Source organism: Silurus aristotelis (genome assembly GCF_946808225.1).
Source record: "Silurus aristotelis genome assembly, chromosome: 13".
Taxonomy (NCBI): domain Eukaryota; kingdom Metazoa; phylum Chordata; class Actinopteri; order Siluriformes; family Siluridae; genus Silurus; species Silurus aristotelis.
Window position 1 is genome coordinate 27,593,881 of NC_139586.1, and position 27,316 is coordinate 27,621,196.

Here is a 27,316-nt window from a genome sequence, read left to right on the forward strand (position 1 = left end):
GATATAAACATATATATTCTTTATTAAACCTCAATAAAAAAGCAACACTATATAAACAAACATTTGGATACCTGAACATAAGATTAGTATCTGCTTCTTTGTACATTAAATCCCACAATGAGTCCCTATTTGCTCTTATAATAACCTCATCTCTTCTGGGAAGACGTTCCACTAGATTTTGTGGAGATTTGTGGAGATTCATTCAGCCACAAGAGTCTTAGTAAAGGCAGGTACTGAGACGGGTACTGGATGAGGTGAGGTGAGGTGAGGTGAGGTGAGGTGAGGTAAGGAGGTCTCGGGAGCAGTCAGCATTCACAGTCATCCTGTTCAATAGGGTTGAGGGTCAGAGCTCTATAGCAGGAGATCTTCCACTCCAACCCATGTAGGAAGGAACTGGCTTCATGTGATGGTGAAACAGTTTTGGGTCTCCTAGTTCAAGTGAAAAGGGGAAATGTAATGCTAGTTTTCTAAAAAAAAAAAAAGTGAGGTGTCCCACTAGTTTTATAACTTTGGATGCCATCAGTCTTGGCTGGTTATCAATATCAAGATAACTTCCTATTTTTTCTGTGAATCTCTTAGACTGACATGTTCACTCTCTAAGCCACAGGTAAAGTTCTTCATAAACTTGTTTTGGTTTTTTTTCGGTTTGGAAAGCGGTTAATTCAACACAGTTCAAAGCCAAATTTAGTGTGAACTCTGTGTGCCAAACCTAGAATGGAGCTCCGATGGTCCCGGGTGGAGCTGACGGCTTCCTGTTATCGCGTGTGTGAGAAGGCAGGAACTCTAGCCGTGCAGGTGATGCGCAGTGGGAACAGCGTAGACCCTGCCTATGTTGGCATCCAGGTGAACTTCAGAACTTTAGGGGGGGTTGCATGCAGGCTTGGTGTAAAGAAAGGATGAAGTTTGGTGTGATGTGAAAGAAAACGGTCCACTTTTCACGTTTCAGGTGGAAGATGGTACGGCCAAGAGGGGGAAGGACTTCACTCACAGCTCAGCTAGTCTGATCCAGTTTGATCCAGGTGTCTTGAGTTGAATTTTATACGTTCATGCATGTGACATCTTTAGCCTCTCTTATCGACCCACAGAATTGCCCCATTTATCCATAACTGTAGTAACTGCTGTGGATTATATTCCCATGAGATCAGCGGTTTATGAAATGCCCAAACCAGACCACCTGAAACAAACAACCATGCCGCAGTAAAAGCCACAGAGATCACCCTTTTCCCTGTTCAGATGTTTGAACATTACATGATGTTTGTTTTTAGCTGCCTGGATAACAGATACGTCATAAAAAGCCCCAAACAATTTTTTTAATGATTATATTATATACGTTTGTCGTGTTTGTTTGTTAAAGTATAGAAATGTGGAAGACCAATATCACACTTTCTGTATTTTCATCTTTCATAGGAGTCACTGTCAAATTTTGGAATATTTACCTCAAAGATGACGGGCTGGAGGAGAACCATGAGAATATGGAGGTGGTGCTGAAAGCCCAGAAGAACGTTGTTTTAGGTGCAAGAAGCAGAGCCTCAGTGGAAATTGTGGATCCCAGGCATGGTAAATAATGTAGATAAGGATAGATATGGCTGATTTTAAAATTGTTTTTTAATAATCTATTGTCTTGGATTTCTAGGAGCAGCACAAATGAGTGTAAGTTTAGGTTGGAGTTTTTATCCAATCAGATTTCAGCCATCACATCACGAGTTGCCAGGGAAAAAGTCTGCTGTAAGCCTTTTACAGTCAGCAGTGCCGGCGCCTGTTTTGTAAAATTAATGTTGCCTGAAGGCTGTTGCTGCAACCAATAAGATTTCGAGTTCCGAGTCCATCTAGCAGGCGTACAATAACGTCTGCATTTTTTTTACATCCTTCGATTGACTGGTCAGAGAGCGCACTAGTCAGAGCTCGCGAACCTCCGCTGTAGCAAACTGCACAACTCAAATATATGCGTGTGGATTTAGAAAAATTAATTTAATTAGTTTTTTTGCAGATACACTTACAAGGACATATACAAGACAGTTGTTAAGCTTTTTTTAAGTACCATTTTTACTTTTCAATCCTGTAGAATTTGGACAAAAAACATGTAAAAAAATAAAAATTTAATAAAAAAATGTCAAATTCACAGCATCAACAATTCAACATTCATGGTTTTTAGAGCCGTCATAATGATGGTTTAAGAGGTGGATTAATTCAGGAAGGACACCACTGAAGGTCTGGGGTTAAATGCACGGACCGTCACTGATTTTTACCATAACAACTATTTTGTTTGTGGTCAATAGTTTCATGTAATGAGATGGGAGCAGTTGCAAGTGCAGACATATTATTGAATAAAGCACATTCGGATCAGGTGGTTATGTGGCATTGAATGTTATAGTGCAGGATGTGGGAAACATGGTCGCTGTTCATAGTGCTGACACAAAAGTTTTAGACAACAAGCTGTAAAAGTTGCACTGGTGTATTTTATATATGTAAGTCTCCGCCCTTAGATAGATGTGACCCAGATGACCTGATTGTTGAGAATGACGAGAAAAAACGTCCTGTCCTACATCCTCCACGGATCAGCAAGCCTCCACCTCCTCCTTCACCGACGCAAGGAGCAGCGGAAGATGACTACACACCAGATCCAAATACTGGAATTGTATGGGAGAATTATCAACCAAGAGGCGATGTCCCATACCGCACACAGTCCATTCGCTTCAGTGGTACGGAGGCAGCGGACCAGCCATTCCCCAGCCAAGGAAGGAGACAGCTAAGAGTGCTGGGAAATAATCGATCTGGAGCGAGAGAGGAATCTTCACATACAAATTGGGTATTATTTACATCTCTTCAGCCTGAATACTTTTGAGTCAAAAAACTAATGGTGTCAGTAAATGTATGCATATTACTATAATTATTTATATATTGTTTCTATGCAACAAATGTAAATGTCCAGATGTTCCACTTTATTTTCAATGAAAAGCCCCCCCCCCCCCCCCCCCCCCCCCGCATTAAGAACAGCTTTGCACGCTCTTGGCATCTGGATAGTTCATTTCTCCAAACGGTCAACTGAAATACTTTGCTGTGCCCTTTTGGAAAACTCTCCAAAGATGTTCTTCACTAGATGGAGATTTCTTTCATTCTTGTGATTCAGTTCATCCCAGAGCAGTTCAATAGGATTTAGGTGCGGTGACTGGGCAGGTCATTCAATGATAGAAATAACTCCAGACGACCGTCTGCTCTCTAAATAACGCTTACAGACCTCGAAACTGCATGGTGTTGAAGTGGTGTGTGATTTCTACTTTTTCACTTTTGGCTTTTAGCACCATAGATTGATTTCTGTAAGGCCAGAGACGAAGATACCAGTGCCTCGTGTCCACCCCGAAGTTGAGATCACTCCAATCTGGAACTGGCCTGAATTTTCTGCTGACTCCAGACCGCTGGAGAACTTCCAGAGAGACACATTTTCTACCGGCTTCACTTCAGCCCTTTACCAGCACAAGGTTATTATTGATTGTGAGCCAATCAAATAATTGATTATATATATTAGCATTAGTATAACTCATTTACACTGCTCAATGTCTCTTATTTCCCTTTCAGTCTGCAAAGGCTGTTAGTGTTGTTTGTCCTCCTGGTTGGACCCATTACAGAAAGCATTGCTACATCCTGGGCCCGGGTGTAGCCAGCTGGAAGAATGCTCAGCATGCATGCACGGTGTATGTTCATCAAAATCCCTGCATTCTTTTATTTATATTTATAGCAGTCAGTATTTTAACCAGTTGTTTTTTTTTTTACCGATGCTACAAATCCAGTCTTGACAGTCACTTGACGACTGTTCGATCGAAGAATCATATGAAATGGCTGTGGAGGTTTGCTGGAAAACAACCATTTTGGATTGGTGAGGACGCCAACATTTTGCAGTACATCTACAGTAGAATACACCGATCAGGCACAACTTTATGTCCACCTGCCTAACATTGGGTTCACCACCACTGTTCCTTCCTTGGAGCACTTTTGACAGATACTGACCACTGCAGACCAGGAACATCTCACAAGAGCTGCAGTTTTGGAGACGCTCTGACCCAGTCGTCTAGACGTCACGATTTGTCAAACTCGCTCAAATCCTTACGCTCGCCCATTTTTCCTGCTTCTGACAAAACAACTATTGTTTACTTGCTACCTAATAAATATATTGACCCACTAACAGGTGCCATTATGATAAGATCATCAGCATTCTTTACTTCACCGCTTATAATGTTATAATGTTATGCCTGACCGGTGTAATCACAATATAATATTTTACCCACTGTATATCTTGTAAAGCAGTTGTTGCCTGTGTAACAGCCTAGATATCATCTGTATATACACTGTGTATAACTTTTGTACACGTGTACATATATTTTGTACACGTGTGTATATGTCCATTTGTACACTTTATATTTATTTGTTGCACTTACTCAACAGTTTATGCACATTTTTACACTTGCACATTTATCTGCACTTGTCAGTTTGCACAATTTCTTCTATTTTGCACTTCTGGTAGATGCTAAACTGCATTTCATTGCTGTGTGCCTGTATTTTTCAGAAATATTTCTTTCTATGTACCGTGCATTTACAGTATTCACAGCACTTCACTTTCGCTACATTTTGAGAATTTTACAAACAATACCCCATAATGACTAAGTGAAAGTAGTCTGTTTAAAAATCTTTGCAGTTGTATCAAAAATTAAAAAACGAAAAGAATCACATGAACATAAGTATCACAGCCTTTGTCATGACACACAAAATTGAGCTTAGGTTCATCCTGTTACCGCTGATCGTGTTTGAGATGTTTCTACAGCTTGATAGTGGTAAATTCAGTTAAATTGGACATGATTTGGAAAGGCATGCACCTGTTTATAGAGCACAAACCAAGCTACAGCACAAACCAAGCCATGAAGTTCAAGGAATTGTCAGTAGACCTCAGGCACAGATCTGGGGAAGGGTACAAATAAACTTCGGCAGGATTGAAGGGCCCAATGAGCACAGTGACCTCTATCATCTGTAAATGGAAGAAGTTTGGAACCACCAGTACTCTTAATGGAGGGGGCCACATGAGAGGGAGGTGACCAAGAGCCCGATGGTTACTTTAAAAGAGCTATATTGTTTCTCTGTGGAGAGAGGAGACCCTTCCAGGAGAATAACCATCTCTGCAGCACTCCACCAATCTGGTCTGTATGGTGGACTTTGGCCCACTTTAGCCTAAATGCCAAAGGTCATGTCTGGAGGAAGCCAGGCTTTGCTCATCACCTGGTCAATACCATCTTTCAGCAGCAAGTACTAGGAGACTGGTCAGGATCAAGGGAAAGATGAATGCAGCAATTTACAGAAACATTATTTGATGAAAACCTACACCAGAGCGCTCTGGACCTCAGACTAGGGCAAGTTCGTCTTCCAAAAGGACAACGACCCAAAGCACACAGCCAAGATAACAAAGAAGTGGCTACAGGACTCTGTGAATGTCCTTGAGTGGATTAGCCAGAGTCCAGACTTCCAACCTGATTGAACATCTCTGAGAGATCTGAAAATGGCTGTGCACCGACGCTCCCCATCCAACCTGATTAAGCTTGAGCGGTTCTGCAAAGAAGAATGAGAGAAACTGCCCAAAAAATAGGTGGCCAAGCTTGTAGCATTAAACTAAAAAAGACTTGAGGGTGTGATTGGTGCCAAAGGTGCTTCAACAAAGTATTGAGCAAAGACTGTGAATACTTACTGTATGTGTAATTTTATTATTATTATTTTTTTTTATACATTTTAAAGATTTTAAACAAACTTTTTTTACATTGTGATTATGGGGTTTTGTCTGTAGAATTTTTAGGAAAATAATTAATTTAATCCATTTGTGAATAAGGCTGTAACATAAAATGCACTCTGTCTGTCTGTCTGTCTGTCTTTAAATCATGGCTGTTGTGTTTGTGTGTGTGGTGTGTAGGACTTTCTGGATCCCTAGGCCGGTGGTCTTGGGCTGACAGGACAGCAGTGAAGTTCTCCAAACTTAAGGAGAACACAGCTACAGATCATTATGGCTCCTCAGACAGCTGTGTGCTAGCACGGGGTCAGAAAATATGGACCACAGAAAACTGTACAACAATAACAGAATACAAATATATTTGTGCAGTAAGAGGTGCAGAAGAGAACATATAGAGGACAATGAATATATCTTTATTGAACATATGCCATTGTTTTCTAACTTGTAAACCATAAATAAATATTTGATATATAATATGAGGCTGTACATCTGGTTTATTTTACAATGACTACATTATTTACCAGAATATGTACAATCCCAAATCCTAAACATTAGGTACACAGTGTAAAATGTAAATAAAAACAAATTTGCAAATCTCACAAACCCACAAAATTGTGATTTTTTTTTATTCACAATAAAACATAGAAAACATAGCAAATGTTTAAACTGAGGAAATGTACCATTTTTAGGGAAAAAATAAGGTCATTTTGAATTCAATAATACAGGTTTTAGAGCAATAAATGCTGTTAGGCAGCTAGTATTTTATTTATCATATCTGTATCAGACACATATCATAAATAAAATATGATATAAAATTTGATTTGATTTGATTGATTTGATTTTGATATGGGACAACATTCCTCTCCCAAAAAACTTTAGTACTGGTCTCTTCAGTTGTCAGATTTATACGGACAAAAGACGTGATGCTACACGGCGGTAAACATGGCCTTGTTCCAGATTTTTTTTAGTGACTTGTTGCAGCCATCAAATTTAAAATGACCTTATTTTTGTTCTTTAAAATGGTATATATATATATATATATATATATATATATATATATATATATATATATATATATATATATATATATATATATATATATATTCATTTTAAACATTCTGATATGTTTATTGTTTTATTGTGAATAAAACATGGATTTATGAGCTTTGCGAATCATTGCATTCTGTTTTAATTTACATTTAACACAGTGATTTTGGAATTAGGGTTGTATCTTTAAATGTTTATATATTGTTTCACTGTAATTTTCTGTATTTAATAAATAAAACACAATGTGGTGAACTGGTCAATATTTGCCAAAGTGGTGAAATCAGCGTTCATAGATGCCACAACAACTGATACAGTTAAATGGAAATAACCTGCTGATATGCCACAATGATAGATCTGACTAGTGCACTCTCTGACCGTCCAATAAAAAGGCGTGAAAATGTTGACGTTATTGTATGCCTGCTAGATGCCCCCAGTGCCTTCAACTCGCAATCTGATTGGTTAAAGCAACAGCTTCTTGCTCATGTATACTAAGATACGGCACGTGCACTGCAGATTCTGAAGACCTCATGGCAGGTTTCTTTGACCCTGGCAGCATGTGATGTGAGGGCTGAAATTAAATTACATTTATTTTTATTTGTATAGCGCTTTTAACAATGGACATTCTCTCAAAGATTTACACAGATAATGTGCTAAGAAAACTTTTAAATCTGATCGTATATAGAAATTTGGAGTGACGTGGGGCCGCCTTTCCGTGGGCTCACCACCTGCAGGAGGGACCGTAAGGGTGCTGAGAGGATTGGGCAGCAGTTAAAGGCGGGGGCCTTGACAGCCCGATCCCTGGACACAGAGAAGTGTCTGGGGAATCTGCTTAGACTGCTGCCCCTGCGACCCGAATTACAGATAAGCGGGAGAAGATGAAATAAAATGAACGTTTACAATTATTCTTATGAATCTGTTCATGTACAAAAATCATCCCGAGGCAAAACCATGCATTCTGATGGAAAACTGTATCCATAATGCTTATAGTGAGTGTTTTATAATGCTTTATTAGGAACACTGTGGGTCACTAGAATCTAGAACTTGTGGTAAAACAATGTCCAGTGTTATATTACTGTACACTTATACAAATGTATAATGTTATATTAACTATTACACCATAATATTGCTAGAATTTTATTTTTACATTTATTTATTTATTTCCATTACTGTTATTTAAGCGGTTGCTCGTGGTTACGGTGTTGGACTTCTGATCGGACGGCTGTGACTTCACATTGCATTACATTACTATTTAGGGCATTTGCAGATATGTTTCATCTCTTGGGAGAGGTGGTAGTTTAGTGTTTACGGCATTTGACTTTGGATCCAAAGTTTATGAGTTCAAATCCAAGCCACACCAAGCTGTCACTCCTGTGCACCTGAGCGATGCTCTTAATCCAATAACTGCTCAGTTGTATGAATGAGAAGACTTCGCTCAGGATAAGGCCACCTGCATCTAATTATATCATTTATACATTTGAGAAGATGAGGGCTTGCACAGAGGCCCTGGAGTGGGCGAGTTTAAACTCATGACCTTCCAATCAGAATAATTGATCATTTTATGATCAAAATCTAAATTTTGTTTCTCCTCCCCATCCCGCTGGTTTTGTGTAAGCGGAACCAATAATCTGCCGCAGTTTCCCCGGAACACTATTGATGTGCGACGGGGAGAAAATGGCGGCGGCCATGGTGCAAATGGCTTGTCTGTACCGTGGGATGTTGGCTGTGAGAGCTGCGGGCATCCGACCTATTATTCCCGGACTTGTGTCAAATCAGCTGCGGGCTTTTTCTATGAAAAGGGAGCCAGAATTAGAGGAAAACCCGTATTATAGTAAATATGAGGAGAAAATTAGAAAACTGCGGAGGTAAGCCAAGGTTGCTATCTGTATTACTGTCATACAGGAAGACTTGGTTATAATTTCTCATTTACATATAAATAAATTATAAAGCATAAATTATAAAGCATAAATTATATAATATAAATGCTACACTTGTAATTTCTTCTTCTTCTTTTTCCGGCTCCCGCTAGGGGTCGCCAAAGCAGCTCCTCTGTCTCCATACTACTGTCCTTTACATCTGCCTCTTTCAAACCAACTACCTGCATGTCTTCCTTCACCACATCCATAAACCTCCTCCTTGGTCTTACTCTTTTCCTACTTCTTGGCACCCTCCATCCTCAGCATTCTCCTACTGATATACCCCATGCCCCTCCTCTATGCGTGGTTCCTCTAATAAACTCATTTCTAATCCTGTCCATCGTCATCACTTCAAGTGAAAACCTCAACATCTTCAGCTCTGCTACCTCCAGTTCCACCTCCTGTCTTTTACTCAATGCCACTGTCTCTAAACCATACAACATCTCAGGTCTCACCACAATCCTATAAACTTTCCCTTTCACTCTCACAGATACTCTACTATCACAAATCACTCCATAGCTTTACAAGGGTTGATGTGCTTTACATAGGTACATCTACAAACGTATGGAAGATCTCCTGCTATAGAGCTCTGACCTCAACCTTATTGAACATGATGATCGTGAACGCTGACTGCACCCCAGGCCTCCACATACTGTACATCAGCAACTGACTTTACTAACACTCTTGTAGCTGAAGGAATCTCCACAAGCAAACGCCAAAATCTAGTGGAACAGCCTCCTGGAAGATTATAATAAGAGAAAACAGGGAATACGATGTTCATACCAATCACTCTTATGTCATATGTCTAAATAATTGTAGTTCTTGTAGTGTGTAATCAATCCTATATTTCCTTTTATTGTTTCTCCAGCACCAAACCTCAAGAATACAAAGCTCGACTTGAGAAGAGCATTGAGAAAAAGACAGAACCTGTTGGACACTCGAAACAAGCTGACTTCATTAAATTCTTGGAGCAGGAGGTAACTTGCAACTAAATCACGCATGGTTTTGTTAATTTATTGCACCTGTGTTGATGTACCCTACATTCCTCTAATATACTCTGATATTTGTTTGATGTCTTTTAATGTGGACTATTTTCACTCTCATGCTTCCAGAAAGATAAGACAGACCAAGCAGGACCTGGAGGTTTTACCAAAAACAAGGTCGTTAAACTGTATTACTGCAAATCTTTTACTAAGGTTTATTTGGCTGTGTGTGACTCCGTTTTATTCCGGATTGCTTGTTTTTCCAGACGTTAGATTCCATTCTCAACCTCGACATGGTGAAGGACAAGTCTGGTCCTGAAGTTGGAGAGGTGACCGGTTTTAGTTATTTTATCTGTGTATGTATCGTGCCCATGTTTAGCTCATGCATAATAGTTTGGTTAATTTTTTACATATTTCTGTGTGTAGCTTTGGATGAACTACTACTCAACAAAAGACACAATCAGTGCTGTCATACCGGTAAGTAAACGCATTTCTATAGTTTTTTCAGGGCACAATCATATTATTCGTATTTGGAAAATATTTGGTAAAAAAAAATCACATTTTAATTAGAGGTCGACCGATAGTGGATTTTAGCGATTTCCATAGCTAGGTTGTAATGTACTTTTCGATAATCGATTAATCAATAAATGGATACTGGATAAAAACAAAAAACATGAAAATGTGCTAAATTAATGATTATATTAATAAATAGTGCAGACGATTAAAGAGATGTATTCAAACTGAAACAAAAAGAAACACTCCAAAAAAGAAAAACATCTTAGTTGCTTAAAAAAAAAAAAATGTATGAATCAAATAAACAGTCTGTGATTCCCCTCCAGAGGCTGCTCTTGAGACAGCAACCCGGAAAAACTAGCCATCGCTGTGGATTTTTGCAGATAATTCCGGCAAAAATCTATGAATCGGTCGACTTCTAACCGTCAGACAGCAACATATAGCTAAGATTTCACTTTTTATACTTCAGGGCTCGACTTTTGAGATGATGATCAACCGTGCCAAGTTGTGCCCAATGGTAAGAGATACAAGAATAATATACTTGACGGACGTGTTTATTTAATCATCCTTTGACCCTTTTTATCTAGCCAGCATTCAGTCTATTGTCTGTTTAGGCAAATGAGAACACAGCCAGCTGCCACACTGAGCTATAAGACTGATGATTTCCAATTTGGATCATTTGGACCAAAAAAGATAATAAACACAATAAAAGCATTGGGACATCAGATTTTTTTAATATGAACTCGCGAGTCCTGTACGGCATTAAAACGACTCCTCGTCGATGATGTCATACATGAGAATGAAGCTCATTGCTCCTTTGTAGTAAGCTGTGGTGATGGTCCAAACATTTCCAATCTACACTGTGTGCACAAAAGTACAGGGACATCTGACTTTATCAGCCATTTGTGGATTCATGGTTGGAAAGATGTTGAAGATTCCCATGCTTTAGATCTCTGCTCTCTCAACACTATTGAATAGGATGAATGTGAACACTGACTGCACCCCAGGCCTCCTCACCTACATCAGTACCTGACCTTTCTAACACCCTTGTAGCTGAATTCATCTCCACTAGCACACTTTCTGAAATCTAGTGAAACATCTTCCCAGAGGAGTGGAGCTTATGTGTAGGACCAAAACTGGGATTCCTGAGATTTATTTGAAGAAAATGATGATAAAACAGTTTTGCCACCAGGTGGCAGCATTGTTTAAAAAAAAAAACTTGCACAAAGCAGCTCAGAATTTTCTTCATTCTGTATTAAAAGAGGAAGGTTTTTTTTTTACTTGTGACATGCACATTAGAGCGCAGCAGAGCATCTAATCTGTTGATTAGATTTGATTAGAATTTGATCAATTTAATAGGCTGTATAAAATTACAACAGAATATTTGCAATGCATTTTTTTATTACTTCAGTTTAATTAATGAATTGATGTATTAATTAACATCAGCCATGTTGTTCCTCCAATAGTTCCTTTACGCTCTGCCCAGGAAAGAAGGCTACGAATTCTTTCTGGGTCAGTGGGCTGGTCAGGAGCTTCACTTCACCTCCTTCATCAATGTTCAGGTAAAAAGAAATCCTACAAACGGATTAAGTCGCATCCCATTGTTCAGCCTGGAGTTTAACACGTGTGCGGTTGGTTTTCCATCCAGACTTTGGGAGAGAACGCGCCGAGCCAGCTGATTCTGTACCACTACACGGACCTGAAGCAGGACAAGGACGTCGTGCTCATGACTGCTGAGAAGGATAGCAAGTTTATCGTGAGTAGCACAAGCAAGTGACTATATGAGAAGTATTTGTGTAAAAAGTGAAATGTATATCTTTTTATTTCGGGGTGTAACGGTACACGTACTCGTACCGTACGGAACATAGTTACAATCTGAGTTTCGTTACAAACGCTTTAAGTGACGGACATATATTAAGAATATTTTTAGATTAAATGTAAAACAAACACATTCGTTAGACCCAAATGAATACAATTCAATTTTTCCATTTATTTATTTAATACATTTAAAAAAAATGCTCAATTTCATCAATATAATAATTTATAATAATAATAATTAAGATTTATTATATTTGATTTTTATATATTTATCAAAATATAGTTTTATATTTAATTTTTTCATGTGAACTGTTTTTCCACAAATGTAGTAATAACTAACAATTTTGTTTAGCATTTCTTCCCCCTTTAAATTCACTGACATTTTTATATTAGTGATTTTATTTTAAATACAGTGGAACCCGGTAATGTCGATGTCCTAGGGGATCGCCAAAAAGCGTCGAGGTAACCGATGATCGCGATAAACGAAAATCAAAATGGCGGCAGTATATTAACGTGCTGGAAATTTCTTTATGTACATGATGTGCGTTAATAAATGAGAATGTGCATGCACGTGTTTCTGAAGGTTTTTTACACAACAGCGTTGCCGCGATTTGTTTGATGAAGGCATGCTATAAAAATACATACAGTACATGTTTATCTGTCAGGAATCCACCTGCCACGCCCCCTTCGGCCCCCTTCAGCGTGTCAGGTGTTTTCTCGGCCGCTTTCTCTGAAGCTCCCGGCTTTAATCGCGCACATATGGTGCTCGTTTAGCATCATCACCAGCTCCTATTTAAACTTCCACACTCTCACTGTCCGTTATTGTTGGTATATGTTGGTTCACGGCGGTCGTTGTTATCGCTCATGTGTATCCCGGTACGTGTCTTCCCACCGGCACTCTCTCAACGGCTGCTCTTTTCTTCCCAAAGCGCTCCTACCAAGCGCGGCTTTCGCCTCCCGTTCATCGCACACCTGTAGCAGCTGTAAGGTTTGACTTTTCCGCCACTTTCGTGAGTTCTTCTGCGGCTGCACCGAGATAACCGACGTTAAATGGCAAATTTTTCCCCCCTTGTGCTCGAGATATCAGGGTTCGACATAACCGATAAAAAATGTTTAGACAAAGCGAGAATTTGGCAGTTCCAGTTCAAAAACTTCGACCTAATAGGGTTGTCGAGGTAACCGGGTTCCACTGAATTTATATAGAAATTATATACTATATAAATATATATCTAAATTAACTTTAGTTTCTTTCAAATCTGTTACTATTCTTTATTTTTGTTTTCCAGACTGTCCATGAAGCTCAGTGCTTGGCCAATCAGGTGCAGTTATTTTATGCAGCTCAAAGGCATGAGACTTTTCAACTAGTCGAGACGTTCAATCACAGACCAGCGGAGTTCAAGCACATGTCTGTGATTGCAGAGCTCGAGCAGAGCGGGATAGGACAAAGGGTCACTGCAAAGTAACACCCGGTCCTGTGGGACAGAGGCCCACACGAGACATGCATAATGAAACGGAAGAGCACTGGAACATCCTGGCAGGGAAAAACTGTCTCGCGTTGATCCCTGCACTGAACTGACTGTAGTGTAGCCTTTAGTGCTGTCATTCTGCAGTCTGATTTCATTTCTACATCAGTCATGAGGTCTATTTCATGTACCTCCAGTTCGCAAAGCCTTACAATTTGTATGTAAAGCACTAATGAGTCAAAGTTGTATAAAAGAATGTATAAGTTTAGTGTCTCTAAGTGTGTTCCCTAATTAGCGTGACTGTGGCATGTAGCAAGGAAACACTCTGAGATGGCAAGAAACCTTGAGAGGAACCAGACTTGAAAGGGAACCATCCTCATCTGGATGGCACCTGAATGTCCATTTATTAATAAATATATATATATAATATATATACACAGTACAGACCAAAAGTTTGGACACACCTTCTCATTCATAGAGTTGACTCTGAAAGAGTTGATTCATGACTATGAAAATTGTAGAGTCACACTGAAGGCATCAAGGGCTATTTGACCAAGAAGGAGAGTGATGGGGTGCTGCACCAGATGACCTGGCCTCCACAGTCACCGGACCTGAACCCAATCGAGATGGTTTAGGGGTGAGCTGGACCGCAGAGTGAAGGCAAAAGGGCCAACAAGTGCCAAGCATCTCTCGGGGAACTCCTTCAAGACTGTTGGAAGACCATTTCAGGTGACTACCTCTTGAAGCTCATCAAGAGAATGCCAAGAGTGTGCAAAGCAGTAATCAAAGCAAAAGGTGGCTACTTTGAAGAACCTACAATATGACATTTTTCAGTTGTTTCACACTTTTTTGTTATGTATATAATTCCATATATAATTCCACACGTGTTAATTCATAGTTTTGATGACTTCAGTGTGAATCTACAATTTTCATAGTCATGAAAATAAAGAAAACTCTTTGAATGAGAAGGTGTGTCCAAACTTTTGGTCTGTACTGTATATATTGTGTGTGTGTGTGTGTACACCAAACGTGAATAACACTGATTATCGTGGCACCCGTTCGTAGGTGGATATATTTATTAGGCAGCACGTGAAAATTTTGTCCTCTAAGTGGATGTCGGAAGGAGGACAAATGAAGTGCGAGACGACTGGGTCAGAGCATCTCCAAAACTGCAGCTCTTGTATTTCCTGCAGCAGAGATGTCCACACATCCTTCACTGGAGTAGAAGTGCAGATCCTCATGTGTTAAAAGTGGTAAAAGGTGAAGTTCTGACTGCACTTTTTTACTCAAGTAAAGAAGTTCAGGCTATGACGTGTACTTCAGTAAAAAGTAGTGATTATTACTACCTGTTTTAGTGTCACGCTGTAACTGAACCTCACATCATAATATATTGATACAAAATCATTTCAAATGTTCTCTAATGAATGTATGCAGGCTGAAGATCCACCATATAGAACACCAGCAGAGAAAAGATGATCAGGAATGTCTCTGTTCTCAGTCATGTTTCCATCACTGACTCCCTCTGTCTCATCCACGTTACCCCCAGACTTCTTACTGCCTTCTGACTGCTCATTGTGAGCTTCATAAACTAGTCTACATCTGTGGTGTGTGAAAGACAGGACATTATACACCCGTGGATTAAAAACGGTGCGCAATAAGAAGAAAAAAATTTGATTGTGTCACCAAATAGATTAAAACTAACGTCTGATTTGCAAGTGTAAAAAGTCAAGTACAGATATTTGTGTAACAAATTTAATGTGACAGTTAAAAAAAATGGACAAAAAATAGTTTTTACTTCAGTAATAATTACTTCACATTAAATCAAAAGTGCTCTGAGGGAGAAACAGTGGTGAACCAGCGACAGGGTCACGAGCAGCCGAGGATCATTGATGCACGTGAGGAGCGAAGGCTGGTCCATGTGGTCCGATCCAACAGACGATCTCCTGTAGCTCAAACTGCTGAAGACGTTCATGCTGTTGATGCTCGACGGGTTACGAATGTTTCAGCAGCAACAAACCAGCCAACACAATATTAGTCAGGTGCTCATAATGTTATGTCTGACCAATGTATATGTGTTTGAGGTGTTGCACATAAGACCACTGTAGACCACTAAAAGCAGCCTTTTCTCCACCATGATAACGAGATAAAGAATGGTAACAATACTAATGTTTTATCTTTCCAAATTATAAAATATTATACCTTCGTTCATGCATTATTGAGGTTGGGAACATGTACTTATGATGGTGTTTATGTGAGGGTGGTCGGCTCTGGGCTTTGCTGTTGGATTTTAGTGTATTTTAATGGATATCTGATAGATTTGTAGCCCTAACCCTAGATAGACCCATATAATCTGGGGAAGGTGAAGCTTAGTGGTTAAAATATTGAACTTCTGTTTAGAAGGTCATGAGTTTAATGACCTTCTGCTTTGCCCTTAATCCTAAACTGCTCACTTGTATGAATGAGATTATTGTAAGTCGCTATGAATAAGGGTGTCTGCCAAGTGATGTAAATGTATGAACCTTATTGCTAGATGAATTAAAATATTTATTTATTGCGTTTTTAATGTTAAAAAATGGAAAATTAATGTTTTAATCGTAATTCTATTAGTATAAAAGTCCTCAGTGGGGTATTAATTCATTTGAGCTCTCATGAGAACGCATGGCAAAGCATAATACTTTTCATAGTGATGTAATACGGCTTCCAACAGTCTCTTCATAAAGAAATGGTTTCGTTTTGAAATTATAAATGGTTTCTTTAATCAAGACTAAGGTGTAAATCAAAATGAGCAAAGTGGTCGTTCTATAGAAGCTTTGTTGGACTTTAGGAATTATTTAACATGTTTATATATTATTTTAATTCTGAATCCTTCAAGCAGCTTATGACATAAGTAACAAAATGCCAATAGTGCAAATGCAAGAAGAACAGAAATAAAAAAGTGTCAAAATATATACAGTACATAGAAACACACAGTCTTTTAGGGTTTTTAAGAGGCACATGCCTTTTTTCTGTGCAGCAATCTCTACACCAAACAAATCTATAAAAGTCCAGATGTTCCACTTTATGGAAGAACAGCTTTACATGCTCTCAGCATCCAGACAGTTCGTTTCTCCAAACGTTCAGCTGAAATTCTTTGCAGTGTCTCTTGTAAAACTTGCCAAAGATGTTCTTCACTAGTTCATCTTGTCATGCAGTTCATCCCAGGAGGTGCGGTGACTGGGCAGGTCGTTCCATGATAGATATCACTCCAGACGACTGTTTAAACTTGGAGGAACTGCATGGTGTTGAGGACAAAGCAGGCAGATCCAAGGAGAGGGGCAGGAACAGTGGTCACTGGAACCTCAGGAGCTTGTTCAATGAGAGAGAGAGAGAGAGAGAGAGAGAGAGAGAGAGAGAGAGAGAGAGAGAGAGAGAGAGATCGGTAGCTCTCCCTTCCTCAGATTCTTCAGTTGCAATTATTTACATTAATTAAATTATTTACAAAAAGAAATGTTGAAAGAATGAATGAGCTGTGATTAAAGTTAATATTAACATTGTGAAGAGGTTCATCCATAAAATGAATTATCACTGTCATAATAAACAAATGCAATTACCACCAAGGTTCGCTCTGTACAATAGTGATGGAGGAATTTATGACTCACTTGACAGATTCGATTCTTCTGAACTACCTGTTTGCATTGTCGAGCGCGAGTCATTTGAGTCGTTCGATTCGTTTGATTTTTGGCAGTGAATTTCTGTATGGGACTTGATGAGCCTTAGAGATATAAATATAGATTTTTTTATTTTCATATTTGTTACACATAAATAATTCAAATCATCAAGCAAATATTTTTATTACACAGAGATAACCCGAAGAAATACAAAGTGCAGGAACAACTGCAATCGAGTGGCAATAACTGGCAATATATATATATATATTCCAATAATTTAATTAATACATAAACACACACACTAAAATGATTTATATAGATAACCTGAGTAAATACAAAATGCATTTTTATAATAATGATTTTATATATTACTTGGAAAAAAAGTTGTCCCTATTGTATAAAAGTAATTGCCCCCAAACTCTCTCTCTCTCTCTCTCTCTCTCTCTCTCTCTCTCTCTCTCTCTATATATATATATATATATATATATATATACAGACATATGCGATCCCCAAAACATTCCTATAATTTAAATTATGCATAAACTGCACTCTAGAATCTACATACAGGTGCATCTTTTTGATGTGATTTTGGGATTTTTCTAGGATGAAAGGAATCGGTTCACTCCACCCATTCAAAATATCGCAGCCGGAAACGAATCGATTCGTCCAAATCGGTTCGTCTCTGATCAGTGCAGTTTTGCCCCCACCGAGACGAAAGGACGGATAGAGAGAGAGAGAGAGAGAGCGAGAGAGAGAGAGAGAGAGACACAGAGAGAGAGAGACACAGAGAGAGAGAGCAGCTCACACACTTGAGGTACGAGAGCATCTTTATCATATCACCATTAATTAATTAACCCAGAGTGCAGGATCAGACGTGCATGATTTCTACACGCAGGACATTTGTGCACGTCGTCGTTCAGTGTGTGTGTGTGTGTGTGTGTGTGTGTGTGTGTGTGAGAGAGAGAGAGAGAGAGAGAGAGAGAGAGCTTTTCTCACCTGCCTATTGTTTACACCTTATTATTTATAACGCCTATTATAATAATCCAAGATGTTATTTTAGGAAATCTCTCCTTTTATTCATAATAGTATCTGAGCTGCTGCAGTGAAAATACACTGAACTGTGAAATGCATATCATCCCATATCATCTAGACGTGAGAGAGACGTGTTAAATGCTGATCGTTGTGTACTTTACAAAGCCAGACCAAGCCTCTCTCCCCCCCCCCCCCAGCCTGTCTTGAACTGAAACGTTTGGTAGTCTGTAGGAATCATTGTCACAGCCACAGAGCAACATCTGGACTCCTGTGTACATCTGGATCTGTGCGTTTGCAGATGGCAAAAGCAGACCACCGCCTCGGACAAAGAGATGGTTCCGACCAGAACTTCGACTACATGTTCAAGCTCCTGATTATAGGCAACAGCAGTGTGGGCAAAACCAGCTTCCTGTTCCGATATGCGGATGATTCGTTCAGCAACTCGTTTGTCAGCACCGTTGGCATTGACTTCAAAGTGAAAACGGTTTATCGCAATGAAAAGAGGGTCAAGCTCCAAATCTGGGTGAGTATCAGCACCAGGATCGGGATATTACATGTTGGTATGTGGATAACCTGAATATATGAATTCATTCTCATACCTCGTTTTTACATTTCTAGTTTTTGTCCTGTGCATAGATAATAATAAAAAATATATATATGCAATGTGAATTTACACTCTTGCTCCAAACAAATGGGATTTAATACGAAGAGAGTATGGACCACAGGCCAGATCTTCATTCTGCACCCTTTGGTGCAAAGTTCTATTCTGGGAACACATGGATGCGTGTCTGCTGTGTCTCCAGCATCCTCATTTTCAAAGTCACATCCTTGTACCAGACTGTCAATGGGATTAGTGTTTTATTCAAAAGAATAATAAAAAAAAAAAACAGGCAAAAGCCTCCTTCTGCTTGCATCATCAGTGCTCGTTGTCATAGCAGCAGTACAGCAGCACACGACAAAATGATGCTCAGAGCCAATTAAAGCTGCTCCTTGGTGTGGAGGAGAGGAAGGAGTAGGGAGGAGGGCATCGGAGAGTAAACACACGCTTAAGGCTGAGGATAGAAGTAAATTGGCGTTCGGTGCTAAGAGAGCTGTAATCATGGCTCATTGAACAGGAGTGAGAGAGATGGTAAAAATAGGTCTTCATCAGCCAGCTGCAAAGTTGCTGATGGGGGAAAGGATGACGCAGACGATGGCGCAGACTTTCGTCTCATAAATGAGCCTCTTTGTAGATGTGTAATGTTTCTGTAAAAATATATATTCCTGATCAGATCATGTTTCCACCCTGTATCTTCTCTTCAACCTGCGTTTTCTCTTTACAACCACCAGATGTCGCCGTTGCCTCTCTGTGAGTTCCTATTGGGTCTCCTATTGTTTTCACCTGAATCCTATTCGCCTTGTGTGTACATTTAAGGCGACCTCTACTCTAATCCAGATAAGTTTGACTGCGTTTTTGTAAGAGAAAAAAATAATAATAATAAATAAAAAGAGCTCCACACCTTCATTTTCAATCTTTGTACTGCGCACGAGTAAAACATAAGACGCTTCGACCTGCTTCATTTCCACCTGCCGTTTATTTACATTACGGCTCTTCGAAATGTCACAGCAATGCCATACATTGTCTCAACTGAATTGGTCACGAGTGCCTCACCTGACTAAAAAAAGGCTTGCGTCAGCGTTTTTCGAAAAGCCCAAACGAATAGAAAAATATGCGTTTTAAAACAAAAACGTATTAACGTGGATATTAGGGTTGGCAAGATTCATCAATTCAAGTCGGTGCATCGGCATAAAAGTTAACGATGTGATGCATCGAATGAAAAAAAATGTTCATTGGACACAATTTGGCATTTGTATCGCAATGCATCATTTTTAACATATTTGCATCGTTACAAAACTGATTTATTTATATATAATTATTAGGAGTTGCGATTTTATTATCCAGAAAGTGGCCAATAATTTGTGACCAGTATTTAAATAGATTTCTCCACGATAAACTGTTTCTCGAGCGCATCACAACGCTACAGAGACCGGGGCGTGTCCTAAGAGTCACATAGAATACAGATTAACATGGCAGAGGCAGAGCTGTAACTTTCTGCAGACACAACAGGAAAAAAACCTCTGTTTTTATTTAATCTTTTTTTCTTCTCTTTTTTTTGCACTACAATGGCGTGTTTGAAAAGAGGCCACACGATAGAAGTCAGAAGGCACTTAAGTAAATTGATGATTTGCCGTCTGTCTGAACCAAAGAAATAAACGTGGACTATTTGTACCATTTTTAATTGCACAGCATCGTATGTGTTCCATTGCATCGTGTTGCATAGCGTTAAATCGAATCAAAATCGGATCGCACTGCATCGTAAATAGGGGCGAATCGCATCTCATTGGTAGCTGCTTTATATGTATCTTTAATGTATCAGATTGTTGGCTATGCATCGAGATGCGAATCTCATCCGCCTCAGTTATGGAGATGTGCGCCCCCTAATGGACATGGCCTGAGTTCCCCCTTTTGGCTCAGTTTCTTTGCATGTTTGTTAAAGTCGTGTGGTTTCCCGGCGTTTGGTTTCCCATGTCGTCTACCCTGTGTTTCTGGATTGTCTTTTTGCTTTGCTATTTCCTTTGAAGACCTTTTTTCTTTTTAGTATTTTTGCCACAGTTGAAAAGATTTGTTTGTAACCATTCCTGGGTTTTTTTAGAGTGTTTGTGGTTCTCCCTTTTGAGTTTTTCTTTGTTTTTGTGTTCGATTTTTGGGACCTGATTCTGTGGCTACTATTTTGCTTTTCTACATTTTTGTGTTTGGGACTTCCGTATGATTTTCGTATGGTTTTCCAACCTGTCCGAGTTCACCCCCCCCCCCCCCCATTTTGCTTAAAAAATGGGGTACGCCGTATATGCAGTGCATAGGGGCACCCAATTGGGTAAAAGGGGGCGCAATTGCATGTATATTTTCATGTGTTTGCCCCTCGTTTTTGGGAGGGGTTTGGGGGTCGCCAACCATGATCTTGCATACCCCTCAGCAAAGGTGAAGTTGTACCCCTGGGCACACAGATAGACTTACAGGCACCAATTCAGCCAACCCCAGACATCTATAACCACCTGTGATTATGCTTAGTTGTGCTGTGGACTTCTTCACCAAGGTCAGATTCTTAAACGTGTACCATGTGGCATTTTATGCAATAAGTAAAGTGTCACTTTCCTGTTTTTTGGAGTTAATGAGACAGAAAGGGCTTTTCATGTTCCTGAGAAACCAGGAAATGGAAGCTCCTCTGTTCTGGTAATGTTTCAAGTCAGAAACTTTGACACCGGAACCCCTCAATCTGACTCGCCCCATACAAAACGTCTCCCTACCAACAATTCGGCGGTATGATTTGTTTTTGGTTACATGCGAGCATGATTTCTTTTCATTCGTTTAGATCACGTAGTAGCCCCCTGTGTTATTTATAACCGGCTGAGATGCATGTGGCGCACAGCCATGTAAGTCCCTGTGAATGAGCCGTTACTATAGCAACAACGTGTTATTCATATAAACCTGTGATTTGCTTTGCAGCTGTAACTACAGAAAGAGCCGCAGTGATTCAAAGCGAATCCAGAATAATTAGGTAGTGTTTTGGTGTAAAGAAAAGGAATGAGCGCATAAACAGGCATTTCGCTGGTTAATGAAAACGTTCCTAAAGTGATTACGAGTCTAGGAGTTACGGTTTATGACACAAAATAAAGCAGCTATTGCTCTTCTAGGGTCATGAAAAACATAATTTGTGTCATAAATGGCAACCTGTCAGACCATCATTCATTATTTCATGAATTGGCCTTTTATTTGATGACCTTTTCTCTGAAACTTTTTTGTTCTCAAGCTCTAACTTCACTATTTCCATCAAGCAGCATTTTAAAAAACTAAACAAAAAAACCCCCACTAATGCTGTAAACACTATATGGACAAAAGTTTATGGACCAATCAGAAGATTGGTAAGTGCTGCTTTTAGAATATCCCATTCAACATTGAGTTCCCATTTACTCTTAAAATGAACTCCACTCTTCTGGGAAGATGTTCCACTAGATTTTGTGGAGATCCGTACAGCCAAAAGGGTAATAGTGAAGTCAGGTACTGAAGGAGGTGAGGTGAGGAGCCCTGGGGTGCGGTCAGCGTTCACATTAATGTTTAATAGGGTTGAGGTCAGAGATCTATAGCTGGGGATCTTCTACACACTTCCAACCCATGTAAATAATCTTCATGGAGTTGGAGTTGGAGCTTTGTGTTTAGGTCTCCTAGTTCAAGTGAAGGAAAAATTTTATTCTCCTGAGCCATCCAAAGACATCTTATACAATGGTGTGCCTCCAACACACATGGCTGTAAAATTCAGGTATTTCAATAGTTTTGTCCATCCGGTCTTGATTGAAATGTTTAATCTGTTGTTGTACTGTGCAGGATACAGCAGGTCAGGAGCGTTACAGGACTATCACCACAGCTTACTACAGAGGAGCAATGGGCTTCATTCTCATGTATGACATCACCAACGAGGAGTCTTATAATGCCGTTCAGGACTGGTGAGTTCTTCTCCGAGCTCTAGTCATTCAAAAGTCTACCTTGTTATCCAAGAAAAGGGAACGTCTGTCAGCACGTTTTGCTCCAGGAAACACCTAACTCAATTTAGCAGCGATGTAATAGGCTCTTCATGAAGCTCTGCTGGAGTAGTGGAAATTAACAACAGTTTAAGGGACATACCAGGTTCAGGGAAACACTTGTACTCAGGTAGTTCATATTTTTCAGCTCTATATGCCATTACTAATGTTCAAGTCAAGTCACTTGAAGTGGCTTTTATTGTTTTTTCAATCATATCCAGTGCAGTACACCTTGAAAAAAAAAAAAGGAAGAAAAAAAAGAAACTTTCTCACGTTGGGGTCAGAGTGCAGGGTTGGCCATGATACAGCACCCCTGAAGCATAGAGGGTTAAGGGCCTTGCTCAAGGGCCTAAGAGTGGCAGCTTGGCGATACGGGGGCTTAAACCCCCGACCTTCCGATCAGTAACCCAGCGCCTTAACCGCTGGAGCCACCACTCCCCCTCAAAGCAAAATTCCCCATTGAAATTAATTGAAATGCCATTAATCCGTCACAGACCCCAAAATGCCACCCAGAGGCGATAAGCGGAGGCGGAGGGAAAACTCGTTTTTTTACTATCACTCCTGCACACTACGTATCCCTAAACTTTAACATTTTAACTTTGCGTATCTTAATTTTCGTCACAATCTTTCGCTTTCTGGCTCTGATTCGCTAACTAGCAGCGGCGTCTCGAGCTCGTATCTCAAGTTTTTGCTTGCGTATCAAAGCAAAAAATCGACAGAGTGACCGCTCGTATCTCAAAAAACTCGTATGTTAGGGCACTCGTATGTCGAGGTACCACTGTATAGTATAATATAGTATAGTATAAAATAGTATATTATTAGGGGAGTGGTAGCTCAGTGGTGAAGGTGCTGGGTTACTGATCAGAAGGTCGGGGGTTCAAGCCCCGGGATCGCCAAGCTGCCACTCTTGGGCCCTTGAGCAAGGCCCTTAATCCTCTTTGCTTCAGGGGTGCTGTATCATGGCCAACCCTGCACTCTGACCCCAGCTTCCAAGCAAGCTGGGATATGCGAAGAACAAATTTCACTGTGCTGTAAGTTATATGTGACAAATAAAGGCTATTCTATTGTATAGTATAGTATAGTATAGATATAGAATAAAGTGCTAGTACAGTGTTAATCTCTTGTCACAGGGCATTAGCTCTTTGGCTATTTTCCAGAATTAAAATTTCTGCCATGCAGATAGAAGGATCAGTCTCGAAAATGTATAGGTAGAAGTGATGCTAATCCATCCATGCTCAGAAATGCATAAGGCTTAACCATCCTCTAGAGGGAAGGCCAATTAGAGCGTGATCTGTGGTAAGAAGAAGGTGTAAAAGAAGAAAGAAAGAAAGAAGCACAGAGGGTTGAGGGCCTTGCTCGAGGGCCCAAAATTGAGTTAAACGTATTAATTATGCCTCCTAATGCATAATAAACTATCAATGATACTTTTCATATTCAGTGTTATTGAAAACAAAACATTTACGTATAGATATGACATACTGTACATACTAATAAAACTGTATATTTACACAAATTTCAGTATATGTCTCTGGCACCGTCCAGACGGCCGTTCCAAATGTTAAGGCTTACTTTGTGGACCCCTCCCCAAAACGCTGTAATAAAACATTCATTTTCTCCCGCTTATCCGTAATTCGGGTCGCGGGGGCAGCAGTCTAAGCAGGCCCCCGCCTTCGACTGCTGCCCAATCCTCACAGCACCGTCCCTTACGGTCCCTCCTGCAGGTGGTGAGCCCACGGGAAGGCGGCCCCACGTCACGGACCTTGATATTTCCCTCATAAGGGGCCCACAGAGCATAGAGGGTTAAGGGCCTTGCTCAAGGGCCCAAGAGTGGCAGCTTGTCGATACCGGGGCTTGAACCCCAGACCTACCGATCGGCAACCCAGCGCCTTAACCGCTGGAGCAACCACTCCCCCCCATAATAAAACACTGAATTATTATTTTAAAAGCTGAAAATATCGTGTCCTCATTTATCGCAATTAGAAACATCAAAGATTAAATCAGCCAGTACTCCGTTAATACAATTTCACTACACTCACTATAAATGTATCATGTTTCAGGGCAACCCAGATAAAGACCTACTCATGGGACAATGCTCAAGTTATTTTGGTAGGAAATAAATGTGACATGGCTGACGAGCGAGTGATACCTGTGGAGAAAGGCAAGCACTTGGCTGATCAACTAGGTGAGTAGAACAACCGCTCTAACACTGACGTCTATTCAAGTGTCTGTGGAGATGATTATTTGAACATTTGAACAGGCTTCGAGTACTACGAGGTGAGCGCCAAGGAAAACATCAACGTCAGGCAGGTGTTCGAACGCCTGGTGGACATCATCTGCGTGAAGATGTCCGAGCGAGTGGACGTCGACCCGTCTGTGGTCAGTGGAGCCAAGAGCACTCGGCTTAGCGACAAGCCGACGCAGCTACCGCAGAACTGCTGCTGATTTCTCCTGCTCACTCTGGCCACACACACACATGCTAGACATTTGTCCCGATCCTGTCTTTATCATCTGCTTTCCATTTCCTTCACCTTTTTTTCCCCTTCCAAACTCCTTACATGTAGTAGTGTTACATAAACAGTTTAATGTTACTGCGATACTGTCACTTTAATTACACCTCTAACTAAAGGTCAGAGAGAGGTCAAAGCAGGGACTCCAGCAAAGCACAAAAAAAAAGCATATGTTCACTGCCAGACACAGAGACACCATATTTCCAAAAGTATTGGGTCACCTGGTCATAAGTACGTATGGTATGTGTATATTTGGAGCATTGCATTCCACATTTAGTGCCAATTTACTCTTATAATTTCCTCCACTCTTCTGGGTAGATGTTCCACCAGATTTTGGAGTGTGCTTATGAATATTTGTGTTCATCAGCCACAAGGGTGTTACGAAAGGCAGGTACTGATGTAGGTGAGGTGAGGAAGACTGGGGTGGAGCAAGCATTCCAAATCACCCCAAAGGTGTTCAGTAGGAATGAGATCAAAGCTTTATAGCAGGCCACTCAAGATCTTCATCTCCAAAGCATGTAAACCAACAGTTTTGGGTTTCCAGGTTCAAGTGAATGCAGAATTCTATTCATAAAGACGTCCTACTTTTCCTACAATTGAGGTGAGAAACAGTTTGGAAAAAAAAAGAACGACATATAGCAGGAAAGGTCAGGTGTCCCAATACTTTTGGAAATATAGTGTGAGCCACATGAGCCACATGAATCAGACCTCAGCAGGTGCTTTATAGATCACCTAACACAATTTCTCTGCTTTATAATATCTTTTTTTTTTCAACTGTTGCTCGGTGAACGAGCACAAGTTTAACAACTCAGACGATGTGGCCATAAAAAGTTATATATTATGCACAATAATGGTTTGTTGCTTTCAGGGTGGATTTAATTACTCTGGTGGGTCCTTCAATGGGTTATTTCACTGCCAAAAGTCAAGAGCACGAAGTTTCGCTACGTTATCACTATTACAAGTCTATTATTTTGTTGTCATACCTAAAAATAGGCATCCACACCAGGGTTGCAAAGTGGCGGAAAATGTCCAGTAAATTTCTGGAAACTTTCCATCTGAACTTTTAGGAACTTCAATAGGATTTTATGGGAATTTACTGGAATAATTAAAACATATACATAAAAAAAAAAATAATTTCCGTCATTAGCTGACATGCATGTAAACTAATACAGATTTTAAAAAAAATGGCAATTTAATTATAATATAATTTTGTTGCACAACAGCTTTTAAACGTGGATTTGTCTAATATTTGTTATTTACGTGCAGGATTCAAGAAATGGTGCGTGTTATGTGATCGCACAGTGTATGTAGTGGGCGTGGCCTCAGTCGCCCTGCAGTAAGTGTGCATGCGATTGATGAATGTGCAGGTAGAAATTTTAATTGCTGTCAACCAATTTGGTTGTTTAATCCAAAATTTCATTTTCAACTACATTCAAGTTCCCTGTTATTGGTTGACCTGCACTTCTGTAAATTCCCAGTTTATTCCCATTAATTCACATAAAATCGGACTTGCTTGGCGGAATGAGACAACAAAAAAAAGAAAAGTGCTCAACTTCTCGTCTGGAGATATAAATATATAATGGCAGCCATCCATGGTCAGGATTCTGACAGACCATGAGTTATGAGCATCTGCGAGTTCATGTATGGATAAAAGGGCATGTATGCAGGCGTTCAGTAGATGGAAATAGACTTCATGACCACAAAGGCAGCATGTCTTCACCATCATTGTGAAAATGGTTACAGTTTCTCTCAGCTGCTTTGGAGCGTTTTTGAGTACAAACAGCATAATACACTGCATAATACACAATTTCTTGCAAAAAACCTGTACGTTTTTCAAAAGTAAGTATTTGTGTCAATGAACATCTCGTTGCCATCAGAATAACAAATTCTTTTTATTTATTGATTACATTACGTGTTTCCTGATGTAAACTGGATTGCAATGATTGGAAATGGATAAGTCTGAATTTCTTCTGTACGTCGTCTATGAATTTCAGCAGCACACATATATTTATTTGATG

The 27,316-nt window shown here is 39.9% G+C and overlaps 4 protein-coding genes across 6 annotated transcripts in view; 3 read left to right on the plus strand and 1 right to left on the minus strand.

The window, feature by feature from the left end:
* frem1b (Fras1 related extracellular matrix 1b) overlaps positions 1-6,235 on the plus strand; it is a 37,173-nt gene extending 30,938 nt beyond the window's left edge. For both annotated transcript variants that reach the window (XM_083558966.1, XM_083558965.1), the window contains exons 28-35: positions 714-843; positions 947-1,019; positions 1,408-1,557; positions 2,484-2,806; positions 3,297-3,476; positions 3,574-3,689; positions 3,786-3,871; positions 5,945-6,235. In XM_083558966.1, coding sequence (XP_083415092.1) covers positions 714-843; positions 947-1,019; positions 1,408-1,557; positions 2,484-2,806; positions 3,297-3,476; positions 3,574-3,689; positions 3,786-3,871; positions 5,945-6,156 — 1,270 coding nt within the window. In that variant the 3' untranslated portion in view covers positions 6,157-6,235. The remainder of the gene's footprint in view (positions 1-713; positions 844-946; positions 1,020-1,407; positions 1,558-2,483; positions 2,807-3,296; positions 3,477-3,573; positions 3,690-3,785; positions 3,872-5,944) is intronic.
* Positions 6,236-8,422: 2,187 nt separating this feature from the next.
* On the plus strand, positions 8,423-15,249 carry atpaf1 (ATP synthase mitochondrial F1 complex assembly factor 1). The gene is made up of 10 exons (XM_083558082.1): positions 8,423-8,670; positions 9,590-9,698; positions 9,834-9,881; positions 9,971-10,033; positions 10,131-10,181; positions 10,687-10,734; positions 11,684-11,779; positions 11,866-11,973; positions 13,322-13,937; positions 14,468-15,249. The coding sequence occupies exons 1-9, from the start codon at positions 8,462-8,464 to the stop codon at positions 13,496-13,498; spliced, it is 909 nt and encodes a 302-aa protein (XP_083414208.1). The 5' UTR covers positions 8,423-8,461; the 3' UTR covers positions 13,499-13,937; positions 14,468-15,249.
* A 60-nt stretch (positions 15,250-15,309) lies between these two features.
* The window catches only part of nphs2 (NPHS2 stomatin family member, podocin), a 64,105-nt gene continuing 52,098 nt past the window's right edge, over positions 15,310-27,316 (minus strand). The window contains exon 9 of the mRNA XM_083559329.1: positions 15,310-15,471. The gene's annotated coding sequence lies outside the window, so the exon portion shown is untranslated. The remainder of the gene's footprint in view (positions 15,472-27,316) is intronic.
* Positions 17,837-27,316, plus strand: part of rab3b (RAB3B, member RAS oncogene family) — a 346,193-nt gene continuing 336,713 nt past the window's right edge. The window contains exons 1-5 of one of the 2 annotated variants that reach the window (XR_014536430.1): positions 17,837-17,959; positions 18,476-18,700; positions 22,598-22,716; positions 24,849-24,973; positions 25,049-27,053. Coding sequence is in view for 1 of the 2 variants with exons in the window: in XM_083559446.1 (XP_083415572.1) it covers positions 18,476-18,700; positions 22,598-22,716; positions 24,849-24,973; positions 25,049-25,233 (654 nt within the window). In the remaining variant the exon portion in view is untranslated. Of the gene's footprint in view, positions 17,960-18,374; positions 18,701-22,597; positions 22,717-24,848; positions 24,974-25,048; positions 27,054-27,316 lie in introns of those variants that run through there. The other variant, XM_083559446.1, reaches the window with a different exon arrangement.

Excerpts from the sequence above, each read along its gene's own strand:
- atpaf1 (XM_083558082.1), top strand. The coding sequence starts at position 8,462 with ATGTGCGACGGGGAGAAAATGGCGGCGGCCATGGTGCAAATGGCTTGT. Across the intron at positions 9,699-9,833 it reads TTAAATTCTTGGAGCAGGAG|AAAGATAAGACAGACCAAGC; the intron begins GTAACTTGCAAC and ends TCATGCTTCCAG. Across the intron at positions 11,974-13,321 it reads AGAAGGATAGCAAGTTTATC|ACTGTCCATGAAGCTCAGTG; the intron begins GTGAGTAGCACA and ends TTTGTTTTCCAG.